The sequence below is a fragment of the Penicillium odoratum genome, assembly GCF_028828045.1.
Source record: "Penicillium odoratum strain IBT 22623 chromosome Unknown utg000008l_segment0_segment0, whole genome shotgun sequence".
In the NCBI taxonomy this organism is placed as follows: Eukaryota; Fungi; Ascomycota; class Eurotiomycetes; order Eurotiales; family Aspergillaceae; genus Penicillium; species Penicillium odoratum.
In genome coordinates, this window is record NW_026643150.1 from 2,085,527 (window position 1) to 2,111,476 (window position 25,950).

The window sequence follows — 25,950 nt, forward strand, 5'->3', positions numbered from 1 at the left end:
CTATAGCTCAACTGTTGGGTACTGTTGTGGTTACATTGGATTGAAGTGTAACAAATCTGTTGATTGGTTCAGGTTTATGGGCAGATCAAAAGAAAAGAAAACTTGATGAACTTGCTTTAGGGTCCAAATGAAAGGGTAGAATGCCTTTGATTGGGGCTGGTAAAGTGTATCTCGGATGGTCGGAGCTGCAAGGGATGATAGGGTTACAAGGGGAAAATCCTGTGCGTGCCTGAATATCCCTACATACAAGACCTAGAAAAATAATTTAGGAAAACGATTTGAATTTGTCGAGCTTGAATTGACAGTTGTTTGATGTACTGAGGAGACCAAGGCTTTTTGATCGTGCTGTAGCGAATTCAAAATTATGAAAGAGAGTATTAGTGAGATCTCTACGGTTGGCCATGGGATCATTCATGCTGATTTCAGTCTCTACCTCATATAATCTCTGACCAGCTTGAACAGGAGAATAAAAGTGTTTTGGGGGAGTAGAGTTGGGTGCTAGACTGGAAGGTTATGCGCCCTTTCAGTACTTGAAAGGAAACTCTGGTGATTATCATTCCGCGGGGAGGCTAACGGGATCTAGGAATTCAAGCTTCCCCTGATCGACCATACCAACAGGACATCCCGCCCCTCATGTTAGCCAGAACTCGTCATCCTAAGCAAAGATGCTGATCTCTTTCAGCGCCTTTCTGGTATGAGGTATGTGGTAGATAAAGATCACAACAGAAATGAAGATCAACAATCCAAGCGTATCTTTATAAAAACGCCCACACCCCTTCGTCCCCATTCCCACCTCTATAGTAATTTTTCCGACCGATTACACTCCTTTCAACGACTACAGAGGCAAGTAAGTACCTCGAGCCGACAAAATGCGTTACGCCTACGTCTCCTTGGCGGTTTTCGTCCTCGGCGCCACTGCCGCGCCATCTTACCCTCGCCCAGGCTCTGATGATATGGATGAAATGAGCAACCCATTCAGCTCCTATCCCTTCATGACAGGACCAAATTCTGGAGATGATAGCTTCGATGATGACTCGTTCGATAATCCGTATCCCGCCGCCGCTATGGAAGTGATGATGTCTGCCGAGTCTGCAAAGAGTAACAGCATGCCAAAGCAGGCTGCCCCAGCAAAAGCAGCTCCGCCAACTGTTGCTGCGCCGTCTGCTGCCGCTCACCGGGCGAACATGAAGCCTGAGACACACTACCACTCCCCGGTTCATGATGTGCCTGTTGTGGCAGCGGCTCACATGCCCGTTATCCCTCAGGTTTCTCAAGCTCCAGTTGAGACGCCCCAGCCCATGGAGGAGCCCAAGCCTGTCGAGGCACCAAAGCCCGTTGAGCAGCCCAAGCCTGCGGAAGCACCAAAGCCTGTTGAAGCACCCAAGCCCACTGAGCAGCTCAAGCCTGTCGAGGCACCAAAGCCCATTGAGCAGCCCAAGCCTATCGAGGCACCCAAACCCACTGAGCAGCCCAAGCCCATTGAGAAGCCTAAGCTCATTGAGAAGCCTAAGCCTATTGAGAAGCCTAAGCCTGTTGAGGCGCCCAAGCCCATTGAGCAGCCCAAGCCTACCGAAAAGGCCAAGCCCACTGAAAAGCCTTCCCCCACGGTGAAGCCGAAGGTGTCAGAAACTCCCAAACCGTCTGTCAAGCCAGCTGCTGCTGCTGATGACATGTCACTGTCCGGTCTGTCTGAGCCTGAACTTGACACCTCTGATGAGACTGCCCCGCAGCCTAAGGCCAGTCTTACTCCGGAGAACCTCCTTGCGATGGCTGATGATGAAACCGATGACGGCCAATCAGAGTACCTTCCTCTTGAGAACGTTGTTCCTCCGATGCCGAAGCCTGTTGCCCCTTCGCCTACTTCCCACATTGTGCTCGCTACGCCTACGCCTACGCCTATGTACACTCCCTCCGCTTCGTCATTGAAGCCTCAGGCTCCTAGCTCTTTCAGCTCTATGGTTAGGCCAACTCCTTCCGCTGTCTTGTCCAACTCGGCCATGGCGATGGCCAAGCAGGGTTCTACTTCTACTCCCCTTATCCGCCACGATACCGCCACTCCTACGAGCTCTGCTACCCCCACACCGTCCAGCTCGTCAAAGTCAAAGCTTTCCAAAGCCAAGAAGGCAGCATCAAAGGCAAAGTCAAAGTCAAAGGCCTCTAACCCACTTAGCTCTCTTCAGAGCGTGCCACTCCTTGGTGGCCTTCTTGCAGGCCTTGGAGGGGGTCTTTAGTCGTGTTTCGGAATAATCAATTTCCTTATCTGGCGTTTTTGTATTCTTATATATCCAGCTGGGAAATGGAGGCAATTTTTTGCGCAGGACTATACTTACTCAACAAATTATTTAATTAGTAGCACGTTGGCAAATGATCTATTATTGAATGTAAACAAAAGCAATTTCTCAAGGATATCTCCCTCCGGCGCCCAGCATATCAATGCAACCCTCCACAGCCTTCTGCATCGCATTTGTAGCCTCCTCCAACAAAGTAGTCAAAGGCACCTTCCCAGCCTTTTCCGCCTGCACCTTGACATACTCATTATTCAACACCTTGTTGATATTAATCTTCGACACTCCACAATCAATGCACTTCTGGAAAATCTCTTTGCTGAAAGGGTCCGCCCCATGAAGAACAAGCCTCACCTCCCTCCCAACTGCCTCATTAATCGATTTCAACCTCTCATACTCCAACTGAATCCCCCGCGGTCCATACTCCCCATGCACATTCCCAAAAGCAGGCGCCAACCAATCAATCCCCGTATCAACAAACTCCCGACTCTCCTCAGGCGTAGTCAACAATCCCTCCAGATCAGCCGTATCCGCAACCCCGTCCTCCCCACCTTCAATCCGCCCGGGCTCCGCCTCCGTAGCAATACCCCGCGCATGGCAATACTCCACCAACTCCCTCGTCAGCGCAAGGTTCTCCGCTTTCTCATAGTGCGACATGTCAACCATGATACTATCGAACCCGCCCAGATCTGCTGCGTAGCGAATAATCTCCGGCGTCTGCGCGTGGTCCATGTGCACTGTGATGGGGACGGTAGCTTTGCGCGCTGCTTCCGCGGCTGCGTGCACGAGGATTCCGTCGGCGTAGTGAATTGCCCAGGGGAAGAGAAGGATCATGGCAGGGGCGCGCTTGGCTTCTGCGGCGCGGACTGTAGCGAGAATACCTTCGACATTGTAGCAGCACATTGCGGGCACGCCGTAGTGGTTTTTGGAGGCGTGGTCGAGGATGCGCAAAGCGCGGTTTTCGGTGAGAGGCATTGTGTTGGCGATAGAGTGTGATCAATTGCTTTGGAGAGTGAATGAGGGGTATTTTGGCGATTTAAGACTGGGATATTGTGATTTATGCTGACGTTCGCTGTTGTGTCCGTGTTGCTGTTTGTTTGTCGCATGTTGTCCGATAGGTCGGAGATGGACCGAGGGTCTAATTACGTCAAGTTGACTTGGCCGGATTCCGAGGTAGTTTTTCGACTCATGGATTATGGGTCGGGAATTTGATTCTACGGGATTCATTGAGAGCTCCATATCTGACATCGTTGACATCGGATCCAGGAGAGTTAGGTGTCCCCAGGTTGGTGTCCCGCATATCAAAATTTTTACAAGATTCAGTCAAATACTTGAAAGATATGGAATTATGTGAAAAATAGTAGAGGCTATATCTGATATACTAAAACACCATCTATTTATACAACTTGAAATTACAATGTAAGTCCAAGTCCATATACCTGCATAACGCTAATACTGCTTTCACCCCCAAAGCCAGCCCGCTTAGCCATGAACAACGTGTTGATTGCTGCATTTCCAAGATGCAGTGGGCAGTGAATATCTCTCGCCTTTTGTACGGCTCTGTCCATTCTCAAAATGGCGTCATCAATAGTCTCCGATCCAGGTTGCATGTCGATTGCCCCTTCGATCATTTCTAACCCCCTTGTCATGAACTGGCGGCTAGAGCCGGCAGCATTACTGACAAGGTTATAGAACTGCTGAAGATCCACTTTGAGGTGACGTGCAAATGCAATTGCTTCAGCTGTGGCAACCAGATTTGTCACCTCCATCATATCCAAAACTAGCTGCCGCAAATCAACCTCTTCGCTCAAGTCAAGGGTATTCGAGACATCCTTGATTGGGTTAGGGAAGTACTGGCGAATCATAGCAGAATCATCAACGGGACCATAGCCTTGCAAAAGAGCTGCTAGGTAGATCTGCTCAGCCGTGGAGCAAAGAGGGGTAGGGAACTGGTTCTGACGAGCGGAAGTGGTAATGATTCCCTATGGCTTGTTAGCGAGCCGAATAATGTGAATATGGAATATGAGTACACTTACAACGTCCTTCAGAATAATCGTCAGAGCACTAGCACCAGGGTTCCAATCCTCCTCCATCATGCGATCCAAGCGGTTCTCGTGCATCCATGTCCATGCCACCGACGACTTAATAGCCTCTGCGGTAGTATCGGCAAGCAAGCCTAGTTGCGCTGCAAAGCCCATAGCTTCACTGGCACCGAGGATATGGATACCCGCAAGAACCTGGTGTACCATCTTCATGTTGCTACCAGCCCCAATTCCCCCCGGCACTAGGTACAGCTTGTCGGTATCAGACATGGCCTCCAATAAGAAACGGCCGCTCTCCAGTGCCGCGTCTGGGGCTCCAGCCATGATAGAGAGTGTTCCATCCGCAGCGCGCTTTGCACCACCCGACACCGGCGCATCGATAAAGTGAATATCTCCACGGCCACGACGAACAAGATCCTCGGCGACAGACTGGGCATATGAAGCAGGGACTGTCGAGCACAGAATGAGGGTCGCATCTTGGGGAAGTCCTAATCAATTGAATTAGTTCCATTATGTTATCATTGGATGTTGAATCGATGAGTTACATACCAGCAACAATGCCACCTTCGCCGAACAATACTGATTGAACCTGCGGAGCTGATGCGACCATGCAAATGTAGTATTGCTTGTCACTAGCTGAATCCCGCAATGAAGAAGCGGGGATACCGCCAGCGGCCTTGAATCTCTCCACTGATGCGGGGAACACGTCGAACCCGTGAACTGGGTATCCCTCGTTCACCAGGTTGGTGGCCATACCGAAGCCCATGGCTCCAAGGCCAACGAAACCGATTGCTGGCTTAGACATGATTTTTTGTATAGAAAATGATTGATAAAAAGCAAAACACAAACGAAGAGCAAAATAAATAGTGGAGGCGTGAAGGGTAAGGACTTGGGAAAGATCACCGAGTGATAATCGGTTGAAGTCCGACTGCCCGAGCTTCAACATGAATACCGAGCCTAGAGCTCCACGGTTTCGAACGTAAAATTCATAAAAGATTTTTGGAAATTTATGTTCAATTGTTGAGGTCGGGAGAACTCGCGCCCATTGAGTATTAAAACAGCACATATAAGTCAACAAAGCGCCGACAGCGCCGACAGCGCCGACAGCGACGAAAACGCAGCAGCTGCATTCTTTACCCGAAAGAGATGACGAGACGTTAAAGCCGCTTTGACCAGATATGCAACTAAGTCAAAGAAGAAATCACCAGTCACCTAGCAAACATCCCCCGTCTTCCTCGTCCGAAGAATCAAGAAAATCTGCTGTTGCCCGAAGTTCGACTGGGGTGTCTAGAAGAGTGTTAGTCCCAAATGAGACAAGCTCAAGGTCTGAGAACCACTCAGTCTTTTTGTTCCGAAAATCAGGCGACGACGCACTGGACATATTTGCGCGCCACAGACTATTCCTTGAGTCAGAATGATTCAGGGTAGGCAGAGGCTTGGTGCGGGATTTCTGATTAGATCCGTCTGACATTTTAGGGGTGAAATCTGACAAGGCAGCTCTTTGAAAGGCCTGGGTCAATTGGATGTTTCTGTTATCGTTGGCTTTTTCGCAATCCAGGTCTAACTGTGTCAAGCAATCAGTGACCACATCGGGAACGGGCTCAAGATTTACAAAGTCTTCGAGACATATGGAATCAACATCAGGGTTATGAGATGGGTAGACGAAATCACAAAAATTGGAAAATAAATCATGCATCTCACATACACCAAAGTGTACGGTGGGGGTGGAAGCTCCGTGGCTTTTGAGGTTTAAATCAAGCTGTGCACAAGGATCAATTTAATGCAAGCTGCAGTCAAAATCACGAGATCTACCAAGCCTGGTCAATAAATCTGCATTGGTACAGGAGTCAAACGTGTCAAAAAAGGGCGAATCCAAGGTCATAGGGGAGCCCCAGGCCATGAAATGAAAATCACTCTCTGACTGCTCAGCACTTACAGATGGAGGACAGGTTGAATGAGACCATCCGTCATGCTTGAGGGACTTTCTCTGGTAGACGTGAGCTCGCGTTTGCAGTCTGTCCGGGTCGGGATTTCTCTGACCAACCATTCGGGCTTCGAAATGAATGATAGGGTGTTTCGCGTCCAGTCCTTCCAAGACTCGATTCTGCTTGGGCGGTTGAATCTGCCTGCCTTGGGAATATTCACTACTCCAGTCATAGGCGCATTGCAGGCAGAGGTCTGGGTGGTCTGATGAAAGGAGATCATGAGAATTTTTGATATCGTCGCAAGTTAGATGATAATGATCGCAAGGAGAATCATCAGCGCTGGCCAGCATTCGGAGTTGATTGGTGAACTCCAAGCAGCTCATAACTGTATAGTTGGCAATATGCCCACAATCTGGGTAGTGGTGATACGTGTATCTGCACATAGTAAGTTTCCAATATAAGATAACAGAATACTCATGGAATGAAGGCTTTCAACTTGGTGATGTGGGCTACTTTATAATATGAAGAAGCTGAGCGAAGAGAAATATAGCATTGTTTTTATTCCAAATGTTCTCTTTGATTGTAAAAAAAGCATATAAAGATTTTGGATTTTGATGACTTTGTTTTCTTTGAAGATTATGGGAATAATAAAACATTTGAACAAAGCGATTGAATTTTTAAAAATTCTAATAAGCATACAACGAGACATCAAACAATTTAATCTCATCCTTTCGGCCTCAAGCTACAAAGCAGGGCCCATGATGCTAACAAGGGACTCTCATTGGGCTTCGCTTGACCCTGGTGTCTAGGCCATGATATCAAAGGGTAAAATACAATGTTTAATTACACTCAAGTTCCGTCAAATATCTCACGCCAGATTCAATCAACCACCAAGATGCAGTCTCATGCATCCATCGAAGCAATGGCTTTTCCAGGGGCATAGCCTGCATCTCCTCCGCCAATTTCCACATCATCGTCTCAGTAGAAAACACCACCTCCTCTCCCTTCTCCTGAACGCTCAGAGCAAGTCTTCCATTCATGAACTCCATATTCTCCATCTTCATTTCAAATTCCACTTTGTTGCTGCTGCGTACAATGACGCGGTACGCACCACAGACCAGGTCCCCTTTATCAAAATCAAGGGATTCAATATGCGATGCTTTGAAGCTTTCTCTGGTCTCTGGACTATGGCAGACAAACCGGATCATCAAGGCCTGTGGGAAGTGAGAGAACACAGTCATGTTGCGGCGGGCCAGTTTGGTCAACAATATTTCTGTTGGAACCTTTGGGAGCGCGCCACGAGTAACAGATATTGAGGCACGATCATGGAGTGAAATATACTGATCTGTAAATGCACAATCAGGGACCGACTCGATGCTTATCGGCTTGGATTTTGGTGATGATCGCCCGCAATGTGATATGTGCTGGATGCGCGCGGATAGGTTTTGGTGAAAGATGTAAAAATATACCACGGATGATCCTGTCAGCACAGCGCTGATTGCAACTATCAATCGAAACATGATGGAGAGTGTTCCAGGTGGTGAAGGTGGAAAATCGCGGTGATCTGGTGAGTGACGGCATCTATCGGATCAGCTGAACCTAAATACGAATTTCTTGGCATTTCGAGTCAATCAGTCATGTAGTCATGGGATTTCTTTTATTTTATCTTAATGTATATCCTCTAATGCTTTATGATTTAAAAGCGGGGAGTTACTCGTAGAGACTGCAAAAAGTGGTATCATTTTCTACTTTCTTCAAAATTCCAAAACATAAAGCAATATGATCACAAAAGCATTCACTTACAAGACTACGAATAACCTTGTATTTTTGGTTGCGACTGAGCATTCGACCCCAAGTTAGACTGCTGAGTCCCAACAGATGATCTCTCACTTTGAAACACTTCGACACGCCCGCTGTTATGCCAGCGTGCGAGTTTCACACCACACTTTCCACAAGAGTGCTCGACATCTTTGAGGGACGAAATCAGGTATGGGATACATCCGAGACAGCAACAGAAGCAGAGTACGGCAGCCCAGGCACTATCCAAACAGTGAGTATGGATTATAACATGATCATTCTTAATCATGGAGCGTTGACTCACTGTGTAGTTCCTCCTGATACTGCTAGTGTTTTGGTTATTTCGCGTTGCCCGCAGGCAGGACAGTCAACAGGACACGGAGCCGACTGAAGTGCATGTAAAGGTACTGCGGTCGCATAGTTAGTTGATTGACCAAATGGTGTATAGTACGCCTGTGGTAGTGATCGGTCGGGGATTGGCTGGCTTGGCTGGCCAGGATAGGCCTTCTCATTTGATGCAGAGTTCATGGGATGTTGGCCTGCGAATGCTGGGTGAGATTCACTGTCAGAAAGTTGACCAGCGTATTGCTTTTCCGACATTCCAGAGATGGGCTCAGAGATGACTGGCATGGGCGCGTCTTCGGGTCGGGTACGTTCGTGTTCGTGTTCTAGGACTGGATGTGGACTTGTGACGTCTGGTAGAGGTGGCGAATGCGAATGGGTGGTACGTTCCGAGGTGTGCACTGGGCTGACAGGGCTTATAATGTGTTGAGCCTCAACTGGAATAAGGCCTGTTGAAAGGTCAGACTTGTCATAGGTTGATGGTAAGTCAATACAGGGGAGACTGAACTAACCTTCGCTATCTGGAGTACCGGTCATGGTGGGTATTTATGAGTAGGAAAGGAAGGGATAGAAGTTGTCGAAGGTTATGTTCTATGCAACACATGCCCACTGCCTGCGCGAAAAGTCACCAGAGCACAAATACACGAAGGGAATTGCAAGAAGTCCGACCATGTGGCAGGTCTAGTCTTGTATCCCAAAGTTATAATTACTTTATTCAAGTACACTGCCCCATACTGAGAATATTAGTCCCATGGGGATGCTGCCTGCTGTCCAGCCCCCTTGAAGGTCGTGGCTTTGCAACCCTGTGTGGACTTGCATGGTACTCGCATATCCGTCCAGTGTAAATGAAACTATCATTTACACTATTTTATGTGACTATCCATTATACTGTTCCAAATATTCAAAAACTCATGATTGGGACTGACCTCGGGGAAGAGGTAATCGATGGCTGGGTAATAACCTAAACAGGCTCCGGTGGTGTGGATCATGTCTCAGCCCCTTGCAGCCTTGCTTATTCAGTGGAACATGGAGTTACATGGATCATATGCAGGGAAGCAAGGCGACAAAAGGAAAGTTTCAACGTTCTTAGTGGCTGATTGAGGTTGACATTCTTCCGCCGGTGAACGCGTTCCTTTAGGTCTGGCGGCTTTGTTCTTACTCCGCAGATAAAAATCATAATGGTTAATCGGATTTTTAGATCTTATTTCCGACTTCTGATACTTTATACATGGCTCTCTACCTTTAACCTGATCTTAGCGGTTCACTAAAACCCGGATATTCGGCTGTTATCTCCGTGAGCCCGAGAGTCCGTTGAGTCCGTGCTTTCCTAATACAATGCCATTATAAGAACCCATGTTCTTCATGGCAAATATAAATCTGAAGATCACCTAAGTTTCAGGTTCTGTTGTCTAAGTAGAATGTCTAACTCGACCATTGTCCTCATTACCGGTAAGGTCCCAATCGCGTCACATAATTACACGCTGCTAACTTCACACAGGCGCCAACTCAGGCGTCGGCTATGCAACAACTAAAATGATTGCATCCCAACCAAACTACCATGTAATAATGGCCTGCCGAGACCATTTGAAGGGACAAGAGGCGCGTTCTCAGCTCGAAGCTACCAACATCCAAGGAACACTTTCCGTCCTTCAGCTGGATGTTGAAGACGACACTTCCATCTCCAACGCGGTCAGGACTATTTCCGAGCAGTTCGGAAAAGTCGACGTTTTTATCAGTAACGCAGGCACAACCTCGCCTGGTTCAACTGGGCGGGATAAGATTGGAAAGATATTCTCAACAAACGTCTTCGGTGCGATGCTTGCCTCGGAGGCCTTTGTTCCTCTTCTGCTCCAATCTTCTCGTCCATATCTCATTCAAATATCCAGCGGGCTGGGATCACTGGCACTTGCAGCTGATCCAAAGAGTGAGCTTAGTTTGGCGCCTTGGGATGAATACCGCATGAGCAAAGCTGCGTTGAATATGATGACTATTCAAATGCATAAGCGACTTAAGGATCAGAATGTTCGGGTTTTTGCTTTTTGTCCGGGTCTTGTGAGATCAATGCTGAGGGGTGATTCTGAAGAAGCGATTAATGCTCATGGTCGGGCTGGCGATCCTATGGAATCGGGGAAAGCAATTATGGAGATTATAGTCGGACGGAGAGACAAAGATGCTGGCAAGTTTATTCACAGAGACGGATGCTATCCTTGGTAGTTTAAGAGTGAAAGTGAGAGACCTTGGAAGAAGCAATACGATTATTTGATCTGGTGATATCGAGTAGAAAAAGGTTCTCCATGGAACAACTGAGGCTTACCCCATAACCCCGCCGATGACTAAGGACAGCTGATAATCAAGTTGATGACTAGTTAATTAGTTAACCGGACGTAAGCTAAAAGCCGACCAGTAGATAACCTGATTTTGACTTCATTATCACTCAACAGGGCCATCCTACTGTGTCTGTCATGTTGAGAATGGCCTCCAAAATTCACCCCACGACTAAGCTCGCCAGTGGCTTTGAAATCCCCAATCTAGGCTTTGGAGTATGTGCCCCGACTCCTTTGAAATTATCAGTGTAAATACTCATATAACGATTATCAAAGGTCTATAAGACGTGAATCGCCCTCAACATACCTTGCTCCAGTGCACTTGAAGCTAACTTCCCTGAAGCCCAGCAGCTGAAACAGAACGATGCTGTCTTGAAGCATTCATGGCCGGCTACCGTCATGTAAGCGGAAACGCATCATGAACCGATACAAATTTGCTAAAGTCACGCACAGATTGACTCAGCAGCCAAATACTACAATGAAGCTGGCTGCGGCAACGCCATCCGATCGTCCGGAATCCCACGCGATCAAATATTCTTCACGTCCAAAGTAGGCGATATAAGCTACGACCAAGCCAAAGCACAGGTCGACAAAACCCTTTCAGAATCAAAGCTCGAGTACATCGACCTAATGCTTCTTCACAATCCCTTCGGTGGATCCGAGAACCGCAAGGGCGGATGGAGAGCTGTAAGCTATCCATTCCAATCACTGAAACCCAACTAACAAAATCCACGCACAGCTCGTCGAAGCCGCCGAGGCCGGCAAGGTGCGTTCTATTGGCGTTAGCAATTATGGAGTACACCATCTAGACGAACTCGAGCAACACATTCGCGAACTAGAAACCGAGCGGGGAGGGAAAGGGAGAGGCGGCGTTGTGAGCGTCAACCAGATCGAGCTCCACCCATGGCTGGCACACAATGACATTGCGAACTGGTGCAACAAACGTGGGATCGTTGTAGAAGCTTTCTGCCCCATTGTGCGCGGTACTCGCTTTGAGGAACCGGTTGTGAAGAAGCTGGCGGAGAAGTATTCGAAAACTCCAGCTCAGGTGCTGATTCGGTGGAGTATCGACAAGGGTCATATTCCGCTCGTGAAGAGTGTGACATCATCGCGCATCGCTGCTAATGCGGAGGTTTTTGATTTTTCGCTTACGCCGGAGGAGGTACAGGAGCTTGAGACGAATGAGTATAGTCCTGTTTCTTGGAACCCGACGCGATCCAGATTGGAGGATTGATTCAAATGGAAGGGAATTGCGTGAAAGAAATTTTTTTATACTAAATATGGAGATTTCCTTAATCGTACAACACGGGTGATATCATGCCTTGTCGGTTCGCTTCCCGTCTCTTTCATGCGAGTACCTTCTTCCCTGGGATCCGACGAAAAGGCGCGCTTGTTTGGCCCCTCCACCTTCTGCTAGATGCCTCAGCTCGTCTTCCCGTGCGAGAACTTGCTTCTGGTGTGCTTTTCTGACGCGCTTGTTTTTCTTCTCGGTGGCTAGTCTTGCTGAATCTTTGCCCGTGAATATCCTTTTCAACCAGTCCATCGTGATTAGGCGTCAGCTGGCTTGAATATCTTGATGAGTGTCGCAGGTTGCGTTTGTTAACTAGTCTTCGTCAGAATTGTAGAAGATGTCTTTGTGGGAGGGGTACTGCACAGTCAAGAGTTCAGGGGATTTTAAGGAGTGAGGTTAGAGCAGGATTCCACTGCATCATGGAACCCTGTAAAGCTAGCCTGTGCATAAGGCTGGGCAGCCCCATAACTTGAAGCCATTGTAACACGAAGGCTTACAGAATCAGTCATGCATCGTTGCTACGTACTGTATTCAGACATATCAGCTCCAAACGTCTTTGATTGCTTCAAGAATGAATTTTATTTTGGCCCCAATCCAGGCTGTTCCTTGAAACCATTGATCGTTGATCTCTATTGTTGGTTGACGCTAGAAAGTGGGGGCCAAATTGTGCGGGGTTTCGGGTGCGGCTTTATGTCCCTGATTAACCCAAGCTTTTCTTTTGTCATTATTGTTCCCTTCCGAATAAGATGGAACCGGAGCCGAGTCACAGTCCGCCTGAGCGTTCCTCTACTGGTTCATCGCTGTCCTCAGGGCTGTCGATGGCCGGGCCTGGACCTCAGGACGCGACTAGGCGAAGGCTATTGTTGATTTATATCCATGGCTTCAACGGTTCTGAGGCGACCTTTTCGGACCTGCCCGTTCACATCCATAGCGCGTTGGCCGCTTTGTTGAGTGAATCGCATGTGGTATACACTCGGATATACCCCCGATATAAGTCGCACGGCGAATTTAATCTGGCAGTGAAAAGATTCAGCGGTTGGTGTGTAAATCTTATAATGGCTCCTTCAGGAAACAAGAGGGACTACTGTACGCTAATTACAATACTTGCAGGCTGTCACCACACGAGGCAGATGATCTAGACATTATCTTGCTCGGGCATAGCATGGGCGGGATCATAGCGGCTGATGTCGCACTTCTGCACCAAGACAAGAGTGCCAAGCGGAGGCATCGAATTTTAGGAATCATCAACTACGATACTCCGTTCTTGGGACTACATCCTCATGTTGTCTCCACTGGACTAGGTAGCTTGTTTTCCAGTAGCGACGAAACATCAGAAGAAGCGTCCTCAAATGCCCCGGGCTTTGAATCGGTTTATAATGACCCAACCTTCAACCCCCCGGATCCTCCTCCTAACTATGACCCTCGATGGCTGAATGATAGACGCTTACCCGAACGTGGCTTAGTGGGGGGCGTGAAGCATTTTGTCCAAAAGAAGAAAGCAGAAAGAGAAGCAGAAAAACAAGGTCTTGGCCACTCAGCCCTCAAGCGCTTGATGGCGCCTGTGAAGTTTGCAAGCGGAGTGAACAACTACAGTGAACTGCGGCGGCGATACCAACGACTCCGAGAATTGGAAATGGCAGAAGACAGCCCCGAGAGAATACGCTTTATCAACTATTATACCTCAAGTACTCCTCGTCGGAAAGGCAAAGGTAAGATTCCTCTCGAAGAAATAAAGCTCATCTCTCATTGATTGAAAGAAGAAAAAAGCCCTAAGAATAAGAATAAGGAGGCTTCAGTACTGCCCAGTGTTGCTTCATCCACCTCGATCAATCGGGTAGGAGATGAAGACAGTCCAGAAACCGTTTCTGTCGCAACGTCGAGCTCTGGTGACAACGCGACGTCCAAGTCCCCCAAGCCTCGCAGATTCATTCTCCTACCCTCTTCTCATTGGAAATATCATGACAACCGTGGCTGGCATCCAGTGGCAATGGAGGACATGGACGAAGTGGAAGCGCACATGTCTATGTTCCTCCCCAATAGACCAAACTATGATTATTTAGTTGGCGATACAGTGGCATTGGTGGAGCAATGGATCCAGAATGATCTTACGCAACGGTTACTAAAGGAACAGGCAGAGGCCATTTGATTTATTTGAGGGTAGATGATGTATTTTCATTCAAAACACAAATCTCTGATTAAATAGTTCCAAATTCCCTGATTGGAGGGATTTGAACAAAATTGAATATTTGGGTGTGGTATAATGTCCCCCCACACGTGGTATCCCTGATCGGCGCATGTGAGTCCAGCGCGACTCCTGATTTGGTCATTCCCCTATCTCAATGTATACCCAAATATCCACCTAAACCAACTCCAGAATAATATGCATCTTTTGTTCTCACAGAATGTCAGAATCCCCCACTCAGAGCACCGGGATTGCCCAGGTGCAATACCTAACCTTCCAATCTAGGGGTGATCTCAGCCCCTTGTGGAAAAGCCCAACAATGATGTCGCAGGGAGTCGGGGTCTCGGATCTCAAGCGGGGAGGGATGATCTGTAGCCATGCCTGTTAATTATGATATGGCTCGGGGTGTTAAGTCCAGTTAATAGACCACATGCACTCTGCGCAGAATTACCGATTTCCCTCGAGAATAGACTCCAATTTTACGAGCATTTGAAACGTTCAATATACCTTCTGTAGATACTTTTTTCTCTGTGCCCGCATCTTGCAAATATTGCTTTTTCGTTTTGCTTGTGGACTGTTCTAGTCTCTCTCCAGAGTCACCATGAGACATGCGAAGATGTTAACAGGCGTGGCCCTGATGGCAGTTGCAGCAGCAGAGGATTTGACTCAACACGTGGATGTTTTGTACGCTCGCCTGCCCTCTCCCATATGTCACATCACCTAATGATCGCAGTATGGGAACTGAAGGTGGAGGGAACAATTTCCCTGGGGCAGTGCGACCCTTCGGCATGGTCAAGCTTGGCCCCGATCTCCTGCTGTCAGGCACAGACTCTTACTCGGGCTATCTACCTGATGGTAACTTCTCAGGTTTCAGTATGATGCATGAGCAGGGAACAGGCGGGGCGCCGAAATATGGCACAGTTTCACAATTGCCCTTGGTCGGCGATATCAGCGATCCATTGTCGAATATCACGGTGTCGCGAAGTGGTACTGACGAGGGCTCTGTGGGGTACTACAAGGCTAAGACTGGAGACGGAGTCGAGGTTGAACTGAGTGCTTCATCAAGGGCAGGAATCTATCGCTATACATTTCCCTCGTCGCAAGGGAATGTGCTGGTAGATGTATCGCATGTGTTGCCTTCGTTTCGGGGTCAAGGCTTGAGTCAGAATTATGAGGGTGGAAACATCACTATTTTTGCTGATGGTCACTATGAAGGTGCTGGTGTGTATAATAATGGGTGGAATGAGGCGCCAGACTGGACTATTTACTTCTGTATGTCTTGTTTACGCTGAGTGGAGATATTGTCTAACGGTTATAGGTGGTTATTTCGACTCTGCTGCTATAAGCAACAAGACATACACAGCAACTGGTGCAGCTAGGAGTGTTGAACAGCCTGGTGGTGTTGCTACATCTTCATCCAACTCCACTCGTGTTGGTGCATTATTCTCGTTCAGTGACACCGAAGTCATCTCTCGTGTGGGAATTTCATGGATCTCAAGACAAAAAGCCTGTGACAATGTCAACAGCGAGATTCCAGAGGAAACTTCCTTTACTTCGGTTGTCGATAATGCTGTTTCTGAATGGAACAATGAGGTTCTTTCCAAAGTCACTACAACGAACACCAACGACACCAGCCTCAGTCTGCTATACACTTCTCTCTATTTCATGCATCTCATCCCGACAAACCAAACTGGAGAAAATCCCGGTTGGTCCTCGTCCGAGCCTTATTACCAGGATATCTTTACTTTCTGGGTAAGTTCCCATTCCTTGTCTAAAGAATCAAGACAAAGCTGACTCACAATACAGGATCTCTTCCGCTGCTCCACTGCCTTAATGCAGGTGCTTCAACCGACTGCATATGAAGAGCAAATCCGATCACTGATCGATATCTGGAGACACGACGGATACATGCCAGACGCCCGATCCTCCAACTACAACGGCCGCTCACAAGGCGGGTCCAATGCCGACAACGTCCTCGCAGACGCATACGTCAAAGGAGTCCGCGGCTCCGTCAACTGGAAAGACGGCTACAAAGCCATGGTGAAAGATGCAGAAGTCACCCCGGCCAATTGGCCAATCGACTGGATGGCACCAGACTCCTCAACCCACGACGGCCGAAGCGCACTGCCCGACTGGCTTGAGTATGGATACATTACACCCTCTTTCAGTCGGGCAGTTAGCCGGGCCGTGGAGTACGCCTATAACGACTTCGGGCTGTACCAGGTTGCGTCTGGGCTGGGGAAGACGGAAGATGCGCAAACGTATCTGAGCCGCTCGCGCAACTGGCGGAATCATTGGAATCCAGACCAGACTTCGCTGGGATACTCGGGCTTCGTGGTCCCGCGCAATACGTCGGGCTTTATTGAGACTAATCCATTGAGTGATAGTGGGTACTGGGGTGATCCGTATTACGAGGCTATTTCGTGGGCTTATTCCTTCGCGGATGTGCATGATATGAAACACATGATTGAGCTTATGGGTGGCACTGACACTGTGATCTCCCGACTGGATACCATGTTCACCGAGGGTGCCAGTGGATCGAGTGGAACGATTTTTGACCCAACCAACGAACCGTAAGTGGCATCTTTTCATGGAAGATTGAATTGAACTAATCAGAACCAGCATGTTCAATCTCCCTTATCTGTACAATTTCGTCGGTCGACAGGATCTGGCGGTATCGCGATCTCGCAAGGTCGCTAAAACAGACTACACCACCGGTGTCTCTGGACTCCCGGGCAACAGTGATGCAGGAGCTATGCAGACTTGGTTGCTCTGGAACATGATCGGTCTGTACCCGATTACTGGCCAGACTACCTTCCTGATTCACTCGCCGTGGTTCGCATCCATGACCATCAATCTAGATGATGGGAAGACATTGGAAATCACATCTACAGGTGGAGATGGAAATGGTGACACCGATATCTATGTCCAGAGTCTCAAGGTCAACGGCCGGATATGGAAGAAGAGCTGGTTGACCTGGGATGACATATTTGCACAAGGTGGTACACTTGAGTTTGAGCTAGGGCCGACCGCAGTCAATTGGACAACAGGGGAGCTACCGCCAAGTCCTGCATCTTGAATAATGGAGCGGGAGAAATGCAGGTCTTGATGAGGTTTTGGGAGGGATTCTTGTACATGATTTTCCAGTCAACATGAAGCTATAGCATCAGTTACATCATCCATACTAGTCCATTGCTGGCCGCTGGATTAAGGCCGAGACCCAAATTTTCATTGGCAAGGGATGTAAGAAGGGCATTGTTCGGCGTTTCGCAGAGGATATTTTAAGCTGGGTACAGAATGTGAAGAGGCCAATGCATGTTTATAAAGTTGTTTAGAGCTGATAGGCAGATATTGTTGGCGTTTACAAGGGTCTGTTTGGAGTTATATATCGCGTTCCTAGGGCATGTGGCTTCTGTACCCCGGTGAAAGTTTTATCTTGCGAATGCTTATGATACCTTTCATATCTGTTGATTTCACAGTTTACGGGCAGAGGAATAAGTCCATACTGTACCACCATGGGATAGAAGGCGACGATGGGAAGTCGGGTCAGATTTCTGAGCCAATAGCGCAAAGGATAATATGGGAAACCGAATCTATCCTTGAAATTCTCAACGAGAAGAAAAAGCTGTTGCTGAAGTGAATGTGGTCGTTGGCTATGATGGTGGTATCTCAGTACCCCATTATTAGTTTTCCTACTTACAGTGTCACAAAATCATACTCGAAAACATTCCAACAGGGTTCAAATTGAACTTCATAATGTAAAAACTTCTAATGAGAACCTTTCTCGATTTTCACAATCATTGAAACCATTCTTTATGCTCGATTAGGGCGTGTAAAAGACTTGCTCGATGTAGATGTGATAAGGGCTTCGATGGCTCAAAAAATGCTTCTCATGCTTAATGTGTGGCATCATGTAGATAGGATATCTGATTTTTGAGGACCTAAATGAGGGAAACTGCTGATCTACCCTTCTCCACCCGGAAGCTAGCATCAGAAAGTAACTTGACCACAGCCTCATGACCATTTTCTGTTGCCCAGCAGAGTGGAGTTCGTTGATATGAGTCCTTTGAATCAACGTCCACTTTCCCAGTCTGAAGAAATAACTGGACCACGGCCTCATGACCGTTTTCTGCTGCCCAGGAGAAAGGAGTCTGTTGATATTCAGAGTCCTTTGAATCCACTTCTGTTTCCACAGAGTCAAGAAACAACTCAACAACTCCTTCAAGTCCGAGGTAAGATGCGACGATCAAAGGTGAAGGGATTTTTGCAATAGGAAGCCCCAATTTATCCCATTCATCATGGACTCTTCCACCTTCCCTTGTCTCCAGAGAACATAGAGAAGCTCCTGTTGTGGTAATTTCCTCTCCTTTATAGGAGTGAGCTTCGCGCAAATGGTCCGCCCAGTAGCGTACTGAATAATTCCAAAAAAATCCTGCCTCGTCCCTGGATCCGCATTTAGGACCCAAAATACATACTTTCGCAAGTACTTTGCTTGAATCTTTTGGTGTAAGGGAATGTTGCCAGGTATTGATTGCCGAGATGCTGCCCGAGGATGAAGTATCCAGAACTAAAAATTCTTTGACTGTCTGGTGGAGGAGGTAAACTTTCCCCACAATGATTACCAGAAGAAGCCCACAGAGGTCTCTTAATGTGATCTTGAATCGCTCAACCGGTTCTATTTCATCTTCAATCTGATCATCAGATTGATCGACTTTCTGAACAGCTAAGGCGAGTGATAATTCCTCCACAAGAAGTGGACGCTTAGCGGCAATGATGATGTGAAGAAGCCTTCTCGCCTTAGCATGGTTTGGGCTCCGATTTAATATTTTGCTATAAGCGTCATTCACGCTATCTGGTATCTCAGTACTCATTGCTCGGCGGACATTTCCTTTCGTAAAGCCTGGAATTTTCTCTATGAACTCCATTGTAAGGGTCACCCAAAGATAGGTCCGATTTTCTATGCTAGTGAGCTGCTCCAGAAGGAATGCATGCTCACTTGGCTCTAGCGACTTGCGCTCGGCAACTTCACGAACCCGGCTTGCAATAACGAGATCTATCTCCCGTTTAATTTTGTCGACTTCAACTTCATTTTCAGCGTTCAAACGAATCGTAGGATATTCTTTCTCGAGATTCTGGAAGGCACTGCGTATGTGGTCATATGGCCGGCTCGTCATCAAGAATTTGATCCTGTGGTCTTTGTTCTTATTCAAGTAGTCTTTCACTTCCTTAATGAGCTGATTTCGATCGTCATCTTGGCACTCGTCCAAGGCATCAATCACAAAGACGATCTCGCCGGCATTTGGATTGGAGGAGACACTCGTCAGGATATTCCACAGCTCTCTGGAAGAACTGATGAGTTGACGCCCGTCTGTGTCGAATTTTTCAAGAGCGTATTGTGGTAGAAGGCTTGGGTGGGCCATGAGGACTTGGCGTAAGAGGCTCGAGAGGGCACTCGCAGAGCTCTTTTGATCGTCATAATCATCCTTGAAGAAAAACTAGCAAATTGTTCTTCCTCTGGGCTTTGGAAGCACTTCATCAACCAGTTACTTTGCCAGGACCGATTTTCCACATCCCGGGTCTGCCGAAACCCATAAGAGACTTGACTCGGCGCTCTCGTTCCATTCTTGGAAGCGAGGGTGGCTGGTAAACCATTCACAAGTCTCAGCTACGCGTGTCCTGTTTCTGTCCTTTCGATCTCGGTACGGACAGGTATAGAGGAGCTGGAAAAAGTTTTTCAGCTGCTTATCCCGCTCTGATGTTGTTTGCCAAATCTGGTGCTTTTCAAAGGCACTTTGGAGCTCCCTTTCCCGCTTTTTCCTTTCCGACTTCAGCTCGTCCGCTTCAATCAGAGATGTGAATTTCCCAGCTTCGATTTCAAGCTCTTGCATGTCTTTGAGTAGCGAATCCCAGGAATCCTTTTTCAGCATCCCCCTTCTAAACTGATTAAAGGAACTCTTATTAAGGAAGCACAGCGCCTGGGCCTGGAATTCCAGTAATTTGCAGCATAAAGAAATCAATGTCTCCTTGAACCTTTCAATTAAATCGTCAGAAGCCTCATTGGAGTGCAAGTAGAGGTCATCCATCTTGTGAATACGAAGGATTATCGCAGATGTTTGGTCTAAACCCTGAAGGAGAATCTCCTTTTGTTCGACCGCTTGGATGAAGAGCTAATGATGATTGATTTAGTATATGTTCGAGCCAGAGTTTGCCGAAATAGCCTTACCAAGAGGCTAACTGTCACAGCCGCACAGGCTATTGCAGCTGGAGGACTTGAGGAAGTTGCAGTATTGATCACATCTTTCACCGCCAAGATGTTTCTCATCACCTCGGTAACATGGCCTTGCAGGGAGACCTTGTGGTCAAAAATCATCCACTGCTTTTCTTTCAGATCGGTTGTTCGATCCTCGAGAAAGCCACAAAGCTTCTTGTACCCATCGCCCCCACCTAGCTGAATATCCAACCCCCAATCCTCGAGGATCTTGGTGGCTTCTTGGAGAAGCTCTTCTTTCTTTTTGTCTGCCTTCAACTTCTTCTCTGCTCGTTCCCACAGATTATCGTGCGTCACAGGCGGAGGAAGAGCTGAGTTAGGTCTCGATAACGTTGACTCTGAGGTTATCCGCTGACTGTCTTCCTTCTCTACCGAGGATGCTGTTCCTGATAGGTTTGGTCGGGCTTTTCTCTTAGTCAAGGCCCTGAAAGGTAAACGTAAACGCATCGAGTATGTTTGAAGTCAGAGTTGGGAAGTCCAGGTATCATCCGAATTTCAAAACATGCTGGGGCTGAAGAGATATTTGAAGCTAAGCGCTGCCTCTTCTTAGCGACTGGCTGTTCAATGCATGAATGCCTAAATGCCCTAGCCACATCGGTCCAGTATGTACGCTGGAACTTTTGACTACGAATAAATTAATTCTTGCTGTTCATACTAGGTGCATATGCAAAGAACCCGACCAATCTATTTCATCCTGCCCCCACTGATACGGTTCAGGGCGATCGCGCGACTCTTTCATATTCCACATTATACCATGGAGGTAGTACGCAAAATGGGTGCTATGATGGTTGGAAGAAATTTCACACTGCTAGTCCGCAATTTGTGAAATTGATTCTTCATGATCTGACATTGAGCTCGAGAGAGAGGCACCATAGAATTCGGTACTCATAGCGTGGGCGCCTCGCAAATCTGTGTCCCGTCTAGCCCCGCTTAGCCTGGCTATAAAGGCTATAATTACCTTTTCAGCTGTAATTGGGTTGCAGCACGCCAGGTCAGGAACAGTGTTACATCAACCTTGGAAGCTCCAGATGTCCGCATGCGGAACTCAATTATATTTTAATTGAGAAAGATTCATATCAAATATCCCAGACCCAGGTATAATTATAATATTAAAAATCATATTACTGCAGAATTAAACAAGTTAAAAACAATGTGATCATTGTAAACAAAAAAGTAGGCAGAAAGTTGGAGAAAGTGGGCAGTCCAGAGCCACCGGGGCCCGAGCTCTCCGCAAATCCCCACTCCGAGTTACAAGCTACGGTAACCAATCACCCCAACAAGCAACAAGATAAACGTTGAGGGGGGTTGTCACCTTTCCCCTCCTTTACAACTCTCCAAAAATTTTCAAAAATGGCTGTAGAAGCTGCCGATATCCCCGATGGAACTGGTAGGAGACCTTCTTGACCAGCTTGGGACGGATGCTAATTGATAACGGCAGGTGTTCTCAAGCTTGATCCGTGGCTGGAACCTCACAAAGATGTGCTGAAGCACAGATACAACTTGGTTGAGAAATGGGCCAAGGATATCGAGCAAACTGAAGGTGGTCTGGACAAGTTCAGCAAGGTATGTTGATCCTCCAGCTTCAAGCTTCCAACAACTGCAGCTAAAGCAATGGATACTGACGTAATGTTCTTCCCATGGAATTAGGGATATGAGTCCTTCGGCCTTCATGCACAGCCAAATGGCGACATCACATACCGCGAATGGGCGCCTAATGCGGTACAGGCGTCTTTGGTTGGCGATTTCAGTACGTGCTCGAAAATCTGTTAGCTGTACATCATTACTGAGACTGGCAGACAACTGGGATACCAATGCCAATACAATGACCAAGAATGATTTCGGGGTGTGGAACGTCACTGTTCCCGCGAAAGCTGGTGCTCCGGCTATTCCTCACGATAGCAAGATCAAGGTATGTAGACTGCATCTACGGAACGTCCAAGCTCTCTCAGAGGTCAAGATTAACATTTCATGTCTCTCTGCACAGATCACAATGGTCCTTCCCAGCGGCGAGCGCATTTACCGAATCCCAGCCTGGATTAAGCGGGTTGTTCAAGATTTGAACGTCTCCCCAATTTACGATGCCGTATTCTGGAACCCGCCCGCTAGTGAGCGATACAGCTTCAAGCATGCGCGGCCCAAGAAGCCTGAGAGTTTGCGAATCTATGAGGCGCATGTTGGCATCTCCTCCCCCGACCAGCGGGTCGCCACTTACAAAGAGTTCACGAAGAACATGCTTCCTCGCATTAAGGATCTGGGCTACAATGCTATCCAGCTGATGGCGATCATGGAACATGCGTACTACGCCAGTTTTGGCTACCAGGTGAACAACTTCTTTGCAGCGAGTAGTCGCTATGGGTCTCCGGAAGACCTGAAGGAGCTCATAGACACTGCGCACAGCTTAGGCTTGGTTGTTTTGCTTGATGTTGTGCACAGCCATGCATCGAAGAATGTTGCGGATGGTATCAATGAGTTTGATGGCACTGATCACCTTTACTTCCATGAAGGTGGCAAGGGTCGACATGACCAGTGGGATAGTCGCTTGTTCAACTATGGAAGCCATGAGGTGCTACGGTTCCTTCTGAGTAACCTTCGTTTCTGGATGGAGGAGTACCAATTTGATGGATTCCGATTCGACGGAGTCACTAGTATGCTCTACGTCCATCATGGAATCGGAAGGTATGTCAATTCCTCTGTACCTGAAACCAAGCTTTACTGACCAACCACAGCGGCTTTTCCGGCGGATACCACGAATACTTCGGTCCAGCCGTCGACGAGGAGGGACTCACATACCTGACCCTCGCCAACGAAATGCTGCACAAGCTCTACCCCAACTGCATCACTGTTGCCGAAGACGTCTCCGGCATGCCAGCCCTCTGTCTTCCACACTCCATCGGCGGTGTCGGATTCGACTACCGCCTCGCCATGGCCATCCCAGACATGTACATCAAGCTCCTGAAAGAGAAACAAGACGACGAATGGGACATCGGCAACCTAGCCTTCACATTAACAAACCGACGACACGGTGAGAAGACCATCGCCTACGCCGAAAGCCACGACCAAGCGTAAGACCCTCCCTACCCCTGAACATTAACATACACCCTACTAACATGCCCCATCAGACTGGTCGGCGACAAAACGCTCATGATGTGGCTCTGCGACAAAGAGCTCTACACGCACATGTCCACCCTAAGCGAATTCACCCCCATAATCGAAAGAGGAATGGCATTGCACAAAATGATCAGGCTGATAACCCACGGCCTCGGCGGCGAAGGCTACCTAAACTTCGAAGGCAACGAATTCGGGCACCCCGAATGGCTAGATTTCCCCCGTGAAGGAAACGGCAATTCATTCTGGTACGCTCGTCGCCAGCTAAACCTTACCGAGGACAATCTGCTGCGATACAAGTCCCTTAACGACTTTGATCGCGCGATGCAGCTCACCGAGGAGAAGTATGGATGGCTGCACTCTCCACAGGCGTATATCAGTCTGAAGAACGAGAGCGATAAGGTTCTCGTGTTTGAACGGGCGGGGCTGGTTTGGATCTTCAACTTCAGTCCTACTGAGAGCTTTACCGATTATCGGGTTGGAGTTGATGTTCCGGGGACTTATCGGATTGTGCTTGATACTGATGACAAGCAGTTTGGAGGTTTGGGAAGGAATGTCAAGGAGACGAGGTTCTTCACCACTGATATGGAGTGGAATGGGAGGGCGAATTTCACGCAGGTGTATCTTCCTACGCGGACTGCTTTGGTGAGTTTTTCTTTCTTCGTGTGCTATTGTCTGGACTAACGTTGGTTCTAGGTCTTGGCTTTGGAAGAAACTCTGTAGAGGGGATATTGATATTAGTTGTTGGCTGGGTTTTGTCATACGGAACTGCATGATCAGGAAGCTATGTAGGCAAATTGATTACGCTGATCATTAATATAACTAGAATGAAATTTCTTTTGAACTAAAGGGGTCCTTATGCAGTCACTCCCTAAATTGATATTGTCGCTCCCCGAATGCCGAATTTGGAAAATGACAAATGTTAAAAGTTCCAACCGGTCATCGTAGATAATGTTTTTCTGCCATAATGATTGCCACCCATAACTACTAGTACTTTGTTGTGACCCTTGTTATTATTATTTCCACCAACTCCCTGGAGAAGCTCCCGCAAGCTTTTCTACTAAGCAAATTCCAGTTACCAGACAAAGTAATCATATTCATTTACGCTCAGAAGCTATTATTAAAACGCTATTATCTATTATCACTGTCCTCCACATAGACTAGCAGGTCCGCCGCGCTAATCAAAACTCCTTAGTACTCATCATACTATCCGGTACATCTGGTACCTTACCTTCTCAGCCTCCCTTGGCCGACCAGGACCTCTTTCCCTTAGAATCGTAGGGCCCTTTCGTTTCTCTAGAGTGTTTTTCTATCCTCGGGGTAAAGTAGGACCCGTAGACGACTACAGAGGGTGGTGGACTATAGTCAGCCCTCACTTCTACATTAGGTTGGGGTTGCTTAGGTGGGCAGATTAGAAGATCTAAAGGTCAAAAGGCGGTGGCTTAGATGGTATGGATTTGATGTATTGAAAAAAGAAGTCATTTATTATCTTTTGTCGGGGAGTGACAATATCAATCTGGGGAGTGACTGTATAAGGATCCAATTAAAGCTTGGTGTAGTCAGTACTACTCCGAATACAGTACAATCCGAGAAAGCAACAAATAGCGATGGAGATACTACGATTCCCTACGTAGAACTCTACTCATAAATCATCATTCACAAAGGAAAATACAATTGAACGTTTCTCAGGGCCGCCTCGCAAGGCCATGGTTTTCAACTCTAAATACACAATAATGAAACACAAGCCAGCCAGACGGTATTTGGGGGATTGCATATCCGACCAGGCTTTAAAAGTTCTCGCCCAAGAGGAACAGGGAAATCTCATCAACTCGCTCAGTTAGACATGACACGCATCAACCTCCTTTCCACTTCATCAAACTTCCTCCGTTCTTCACAACATAAGCCGTTTCTTTTCTCCCTAGGATCTTTTTCAAAAGAATCCTCCTTAGATCCATGACTTCAATCCCCTTTTGTGGGGCAGACTAACGCTAGTCATCCCGTTTCCAGGACAACATGTGGAAAGTCTAGAACGAGGCAATTCACACCTAGTGACATAAGAACTCCCAAACGACATCGAACGGAATCCCTCGGGAAATCGAATCGAGACAAATCGACAATCAAATTCCCATGTTGGGCTTCTGTTTCACTTTTAGATCGAGTATTATACACGCATCCGAAAGGGAAGATGATGTCGAATGGGAGGTAGGCACAGGGACCAAGAGTTCGAACAAAGGAAATTCCGGATCACAGGAGAATAACAGGAGAAATTTGAGATCAAAAGGGAAAAAAAAGTAAAACAGAGTTTGTGGCTAGAAGATGGCGCGAAGATTTGACGGGGGTAGGAGAAGAGGTTGAACACGCCGCTAGCTAGCAAATGATAGGATTACAT

General features: G+C 47.5%; 12 protein-coding genes across 12 annotated transcripts; 6 read left to right on the plus strand and 6 right to left on the minus strand.

Annotated features, from left to right (window-relative positions):
• Positions 1–869: 869 nt before the first annotated feature.
• On the plus strand, positions 870–2,231 carry N7520_010988 (uncharacterized protein; the record flags this gene model as incomplete). Its single annotated transcript, XM_057144921.1, has 1 exon — positions 870–2,231. The coding sequence occupies one exon, from the start codon at positions 870–872 to the stop codon at positions 2,229–2,231; it is 1,362 nt and encodes a 453-aa protein (XP_056990675.1).
• Positions 2,232–2,399: 168 nt separating this feature from the next.
• On the minus strand, positions 2,400–3,260 carry N7520_010989 (class II fructose-bisphosphate aldolase; the record flags this gene model as incomplete). The annotated part of the gene is made up of 1 exon (XM_057144922.1): positions 2,400–3,260. One exon carries the CDS (start codon positions 3,258–3,260, stop codon positions 2,400–2,402), a length of 861 nt encoding a protein of 286 aa, XP_056990676.1.
• Positions 3,261–3,697: 437 nt separating this feature from the next.
• On the minus strand, positions 3,698–5,132 carry N7520_010990 (uncharacterized protein; the record flags this gene model as incomplete). Its single annotated transcript, XM_057144923.1, has 3 exons — positions 3,698–4,267; positions 4,322–4,815; positions 4,877–5,132. The coding sequence occupies 3 exons, from the start codon at positions 5,130–5,132 to the stop codon at positions 3,698–3,700; spliced, it is 1,320 nt and encodes a 439-aa protein (XP_056990677.1).
• Positions 5,133–5,528: 396 nt separating this feature from the next.
• Positions 5,529–5,798, minus strand: N7520_010991 (uncharacterized protein; the record flags this gene model as incomplete). Its single annotated transcript, XM_057144924.1, has 1 exon — positions 5,529–5,798. One exon carries the CDS (start codon positions 5,796–5,798, stop codon positions 5,529–5,531), a length of 270 nt encoding a protein of 89 aa, XP_056990678.1.
• A 1,293-nt stretch (positions 5,799–7,091) lies between these two features.
• Positions 7,092–8,928, minus strand: N7520_010992 (LITAF-like zinc ribbon domain-containing protein; the record flags this gene model as incomplete). Its single annotated transcript, XM_057144925.1, has 4 exons — positions 7,092–7,816; positions 8,071–8,291; positions 8,354–8,840; positions 8,904–8,928. The coding sequence occupies 4 exons, from the start codon at positions 8,926–8,928 to the stop codon at positions 7,092–7,094; spliced, it is 1,458 nt and encodes a 485-aa protein (XP_056990679.1).
• A 1,029-nt stretch (positions 8,929–9,957) lies between these two features.
• Positions 9,958–10,605, plus strand: N7520_010993 (putative short chain dehydrogenase/reductase; the record flags this gene model as incomplete). The annotated part of the gene is made up of 1 exon (XM_057144926.1): positions 9,958–10,605. The coding sequence occupies one exon, from the start codon at positions 9,958–9,960 to the stop codon at positions 10,603–10,605; it is 648 nt and encodes a 215-aa protein (XP_056990680.1).
• A 257-nt stretch (positions 10,606–10,862) lies between these two features.
• On the plus strand, positions 10,863–11,949 carry N7520_010994 (aldo/keto reductase family protein; the record flags this gene model as incomplete). Its single annotated transcript, XM_057144927.1, has 3 exons — positions 10,863–10,931; positions 11,169–11,402; positions 11,455–11,949. 3 exons carry the CDS (start codon positions 10,863–10,865, stop codon positions 11,947–11,949), a joined length of 798 nt encoding a protein of 265 aa, XP_056990681.1.
• An 81-nt stretch (positions 11,950–12,030) lies between these two features.
• N7520_010995 (uncharacterized protein) lies at positions 12,031–12,258 on the minus strand (the record flags this gene model as incomplete). The annotated part of the gene is made up of 1 exon (XM_057144928.1): positions 12,031–12,258. One exon carries the CDS (start codon positions 12,256–12,258, stop codon positions 12,031–12,033), a length of 228 nt encoding a protein of 75 aa, XP_056990682.1.
• Positions 12,259–12,752: 494 nt separating this feature from the next.
• Positions 12,753–14,152, plus strand: N7520_010996 (alpha/beta fold hydrolase; the record flags this gene model as incomplete). The annotated part of the gene is made up of 3 exons (XM_057144929.1): positions 12,753–13,045; positions 13,117–13,715; positions 13,764–14,152. The coding sequence occupies 3 exons, from the start codon at positions 12,753–12,755 to the stop codon at positions 14,150–14,152; spliced, it is 1,281 nt and encodes a 426-aa protein (XP_056990683.1).
• A 637-nt stretch (positions 14,153–14,789) lies between these two features.
• On the plus strand, positions 14,790–17,267 carry N7520_010997 (alpha-1,2-mannosidase family protein; the record flags this gene model as incomplete). The annotated part of the gene is made up of 5 exons (XM_057144930.1): positions 14,790–14,872; positions 14,922–15,460; positions 15,507–15,940; positions 15,995–16,761; positions 16,811–17,267. 5 exons carry the CDS (start codon positions 14,790–14,792, stop codon positions 17,265–17,267), a joined length of 2,280 nt encoding a protein of 759 aa, XP_056990684.1.
• Positions 17,268–18,129: 862 nt separating this feature from the next.
• On the minus strand, positions 18,130–20,903 carry N7520_010998 (uncharacterized protein; the record flags this gene model as incomplete). The annotated part of the gene is made up of 3 exons (XM_057144931.1): positions 18,130–19,671; positions 19,747–20,355; positions 20,412–20,903. 3 exons carry the CDS (start codon positions 20,901–20,903, stop codon positions 18,130–18,132), a joined length of 2,643 nt encoding a protein of 880 aa, XP_056990685.1.
• A 903-nt stretch (positions 20,904–21,806) lies between these two features.
• On the plus strand, positions 21,807–24,284 carry N7520_010999 (1,4-alpha-glucan branching enzyme GLC3; the record flags this gene model as incomplete). Its single annotated transcript, XM_057144932.1, has 8 exons — positions 21,807–21,843; positions 21,895–22,019; positions 22,104–22,203; positions 22,253–22,365; positions 22,441–23,132; positions 23,183–23,518; positions 23,576–24,206; positions 24,258–24,284. The coding sequence occupies 8 exons, from the start codon at positions 21,807–21,809 to the stop codon at positions 24,282–24,284; spliced, it is 2,061 nt and encodes a 686-aa protein (XP_056990686.1).
• Positions 24,285–25,950: the final 1,666 nt, after the last annotated feature.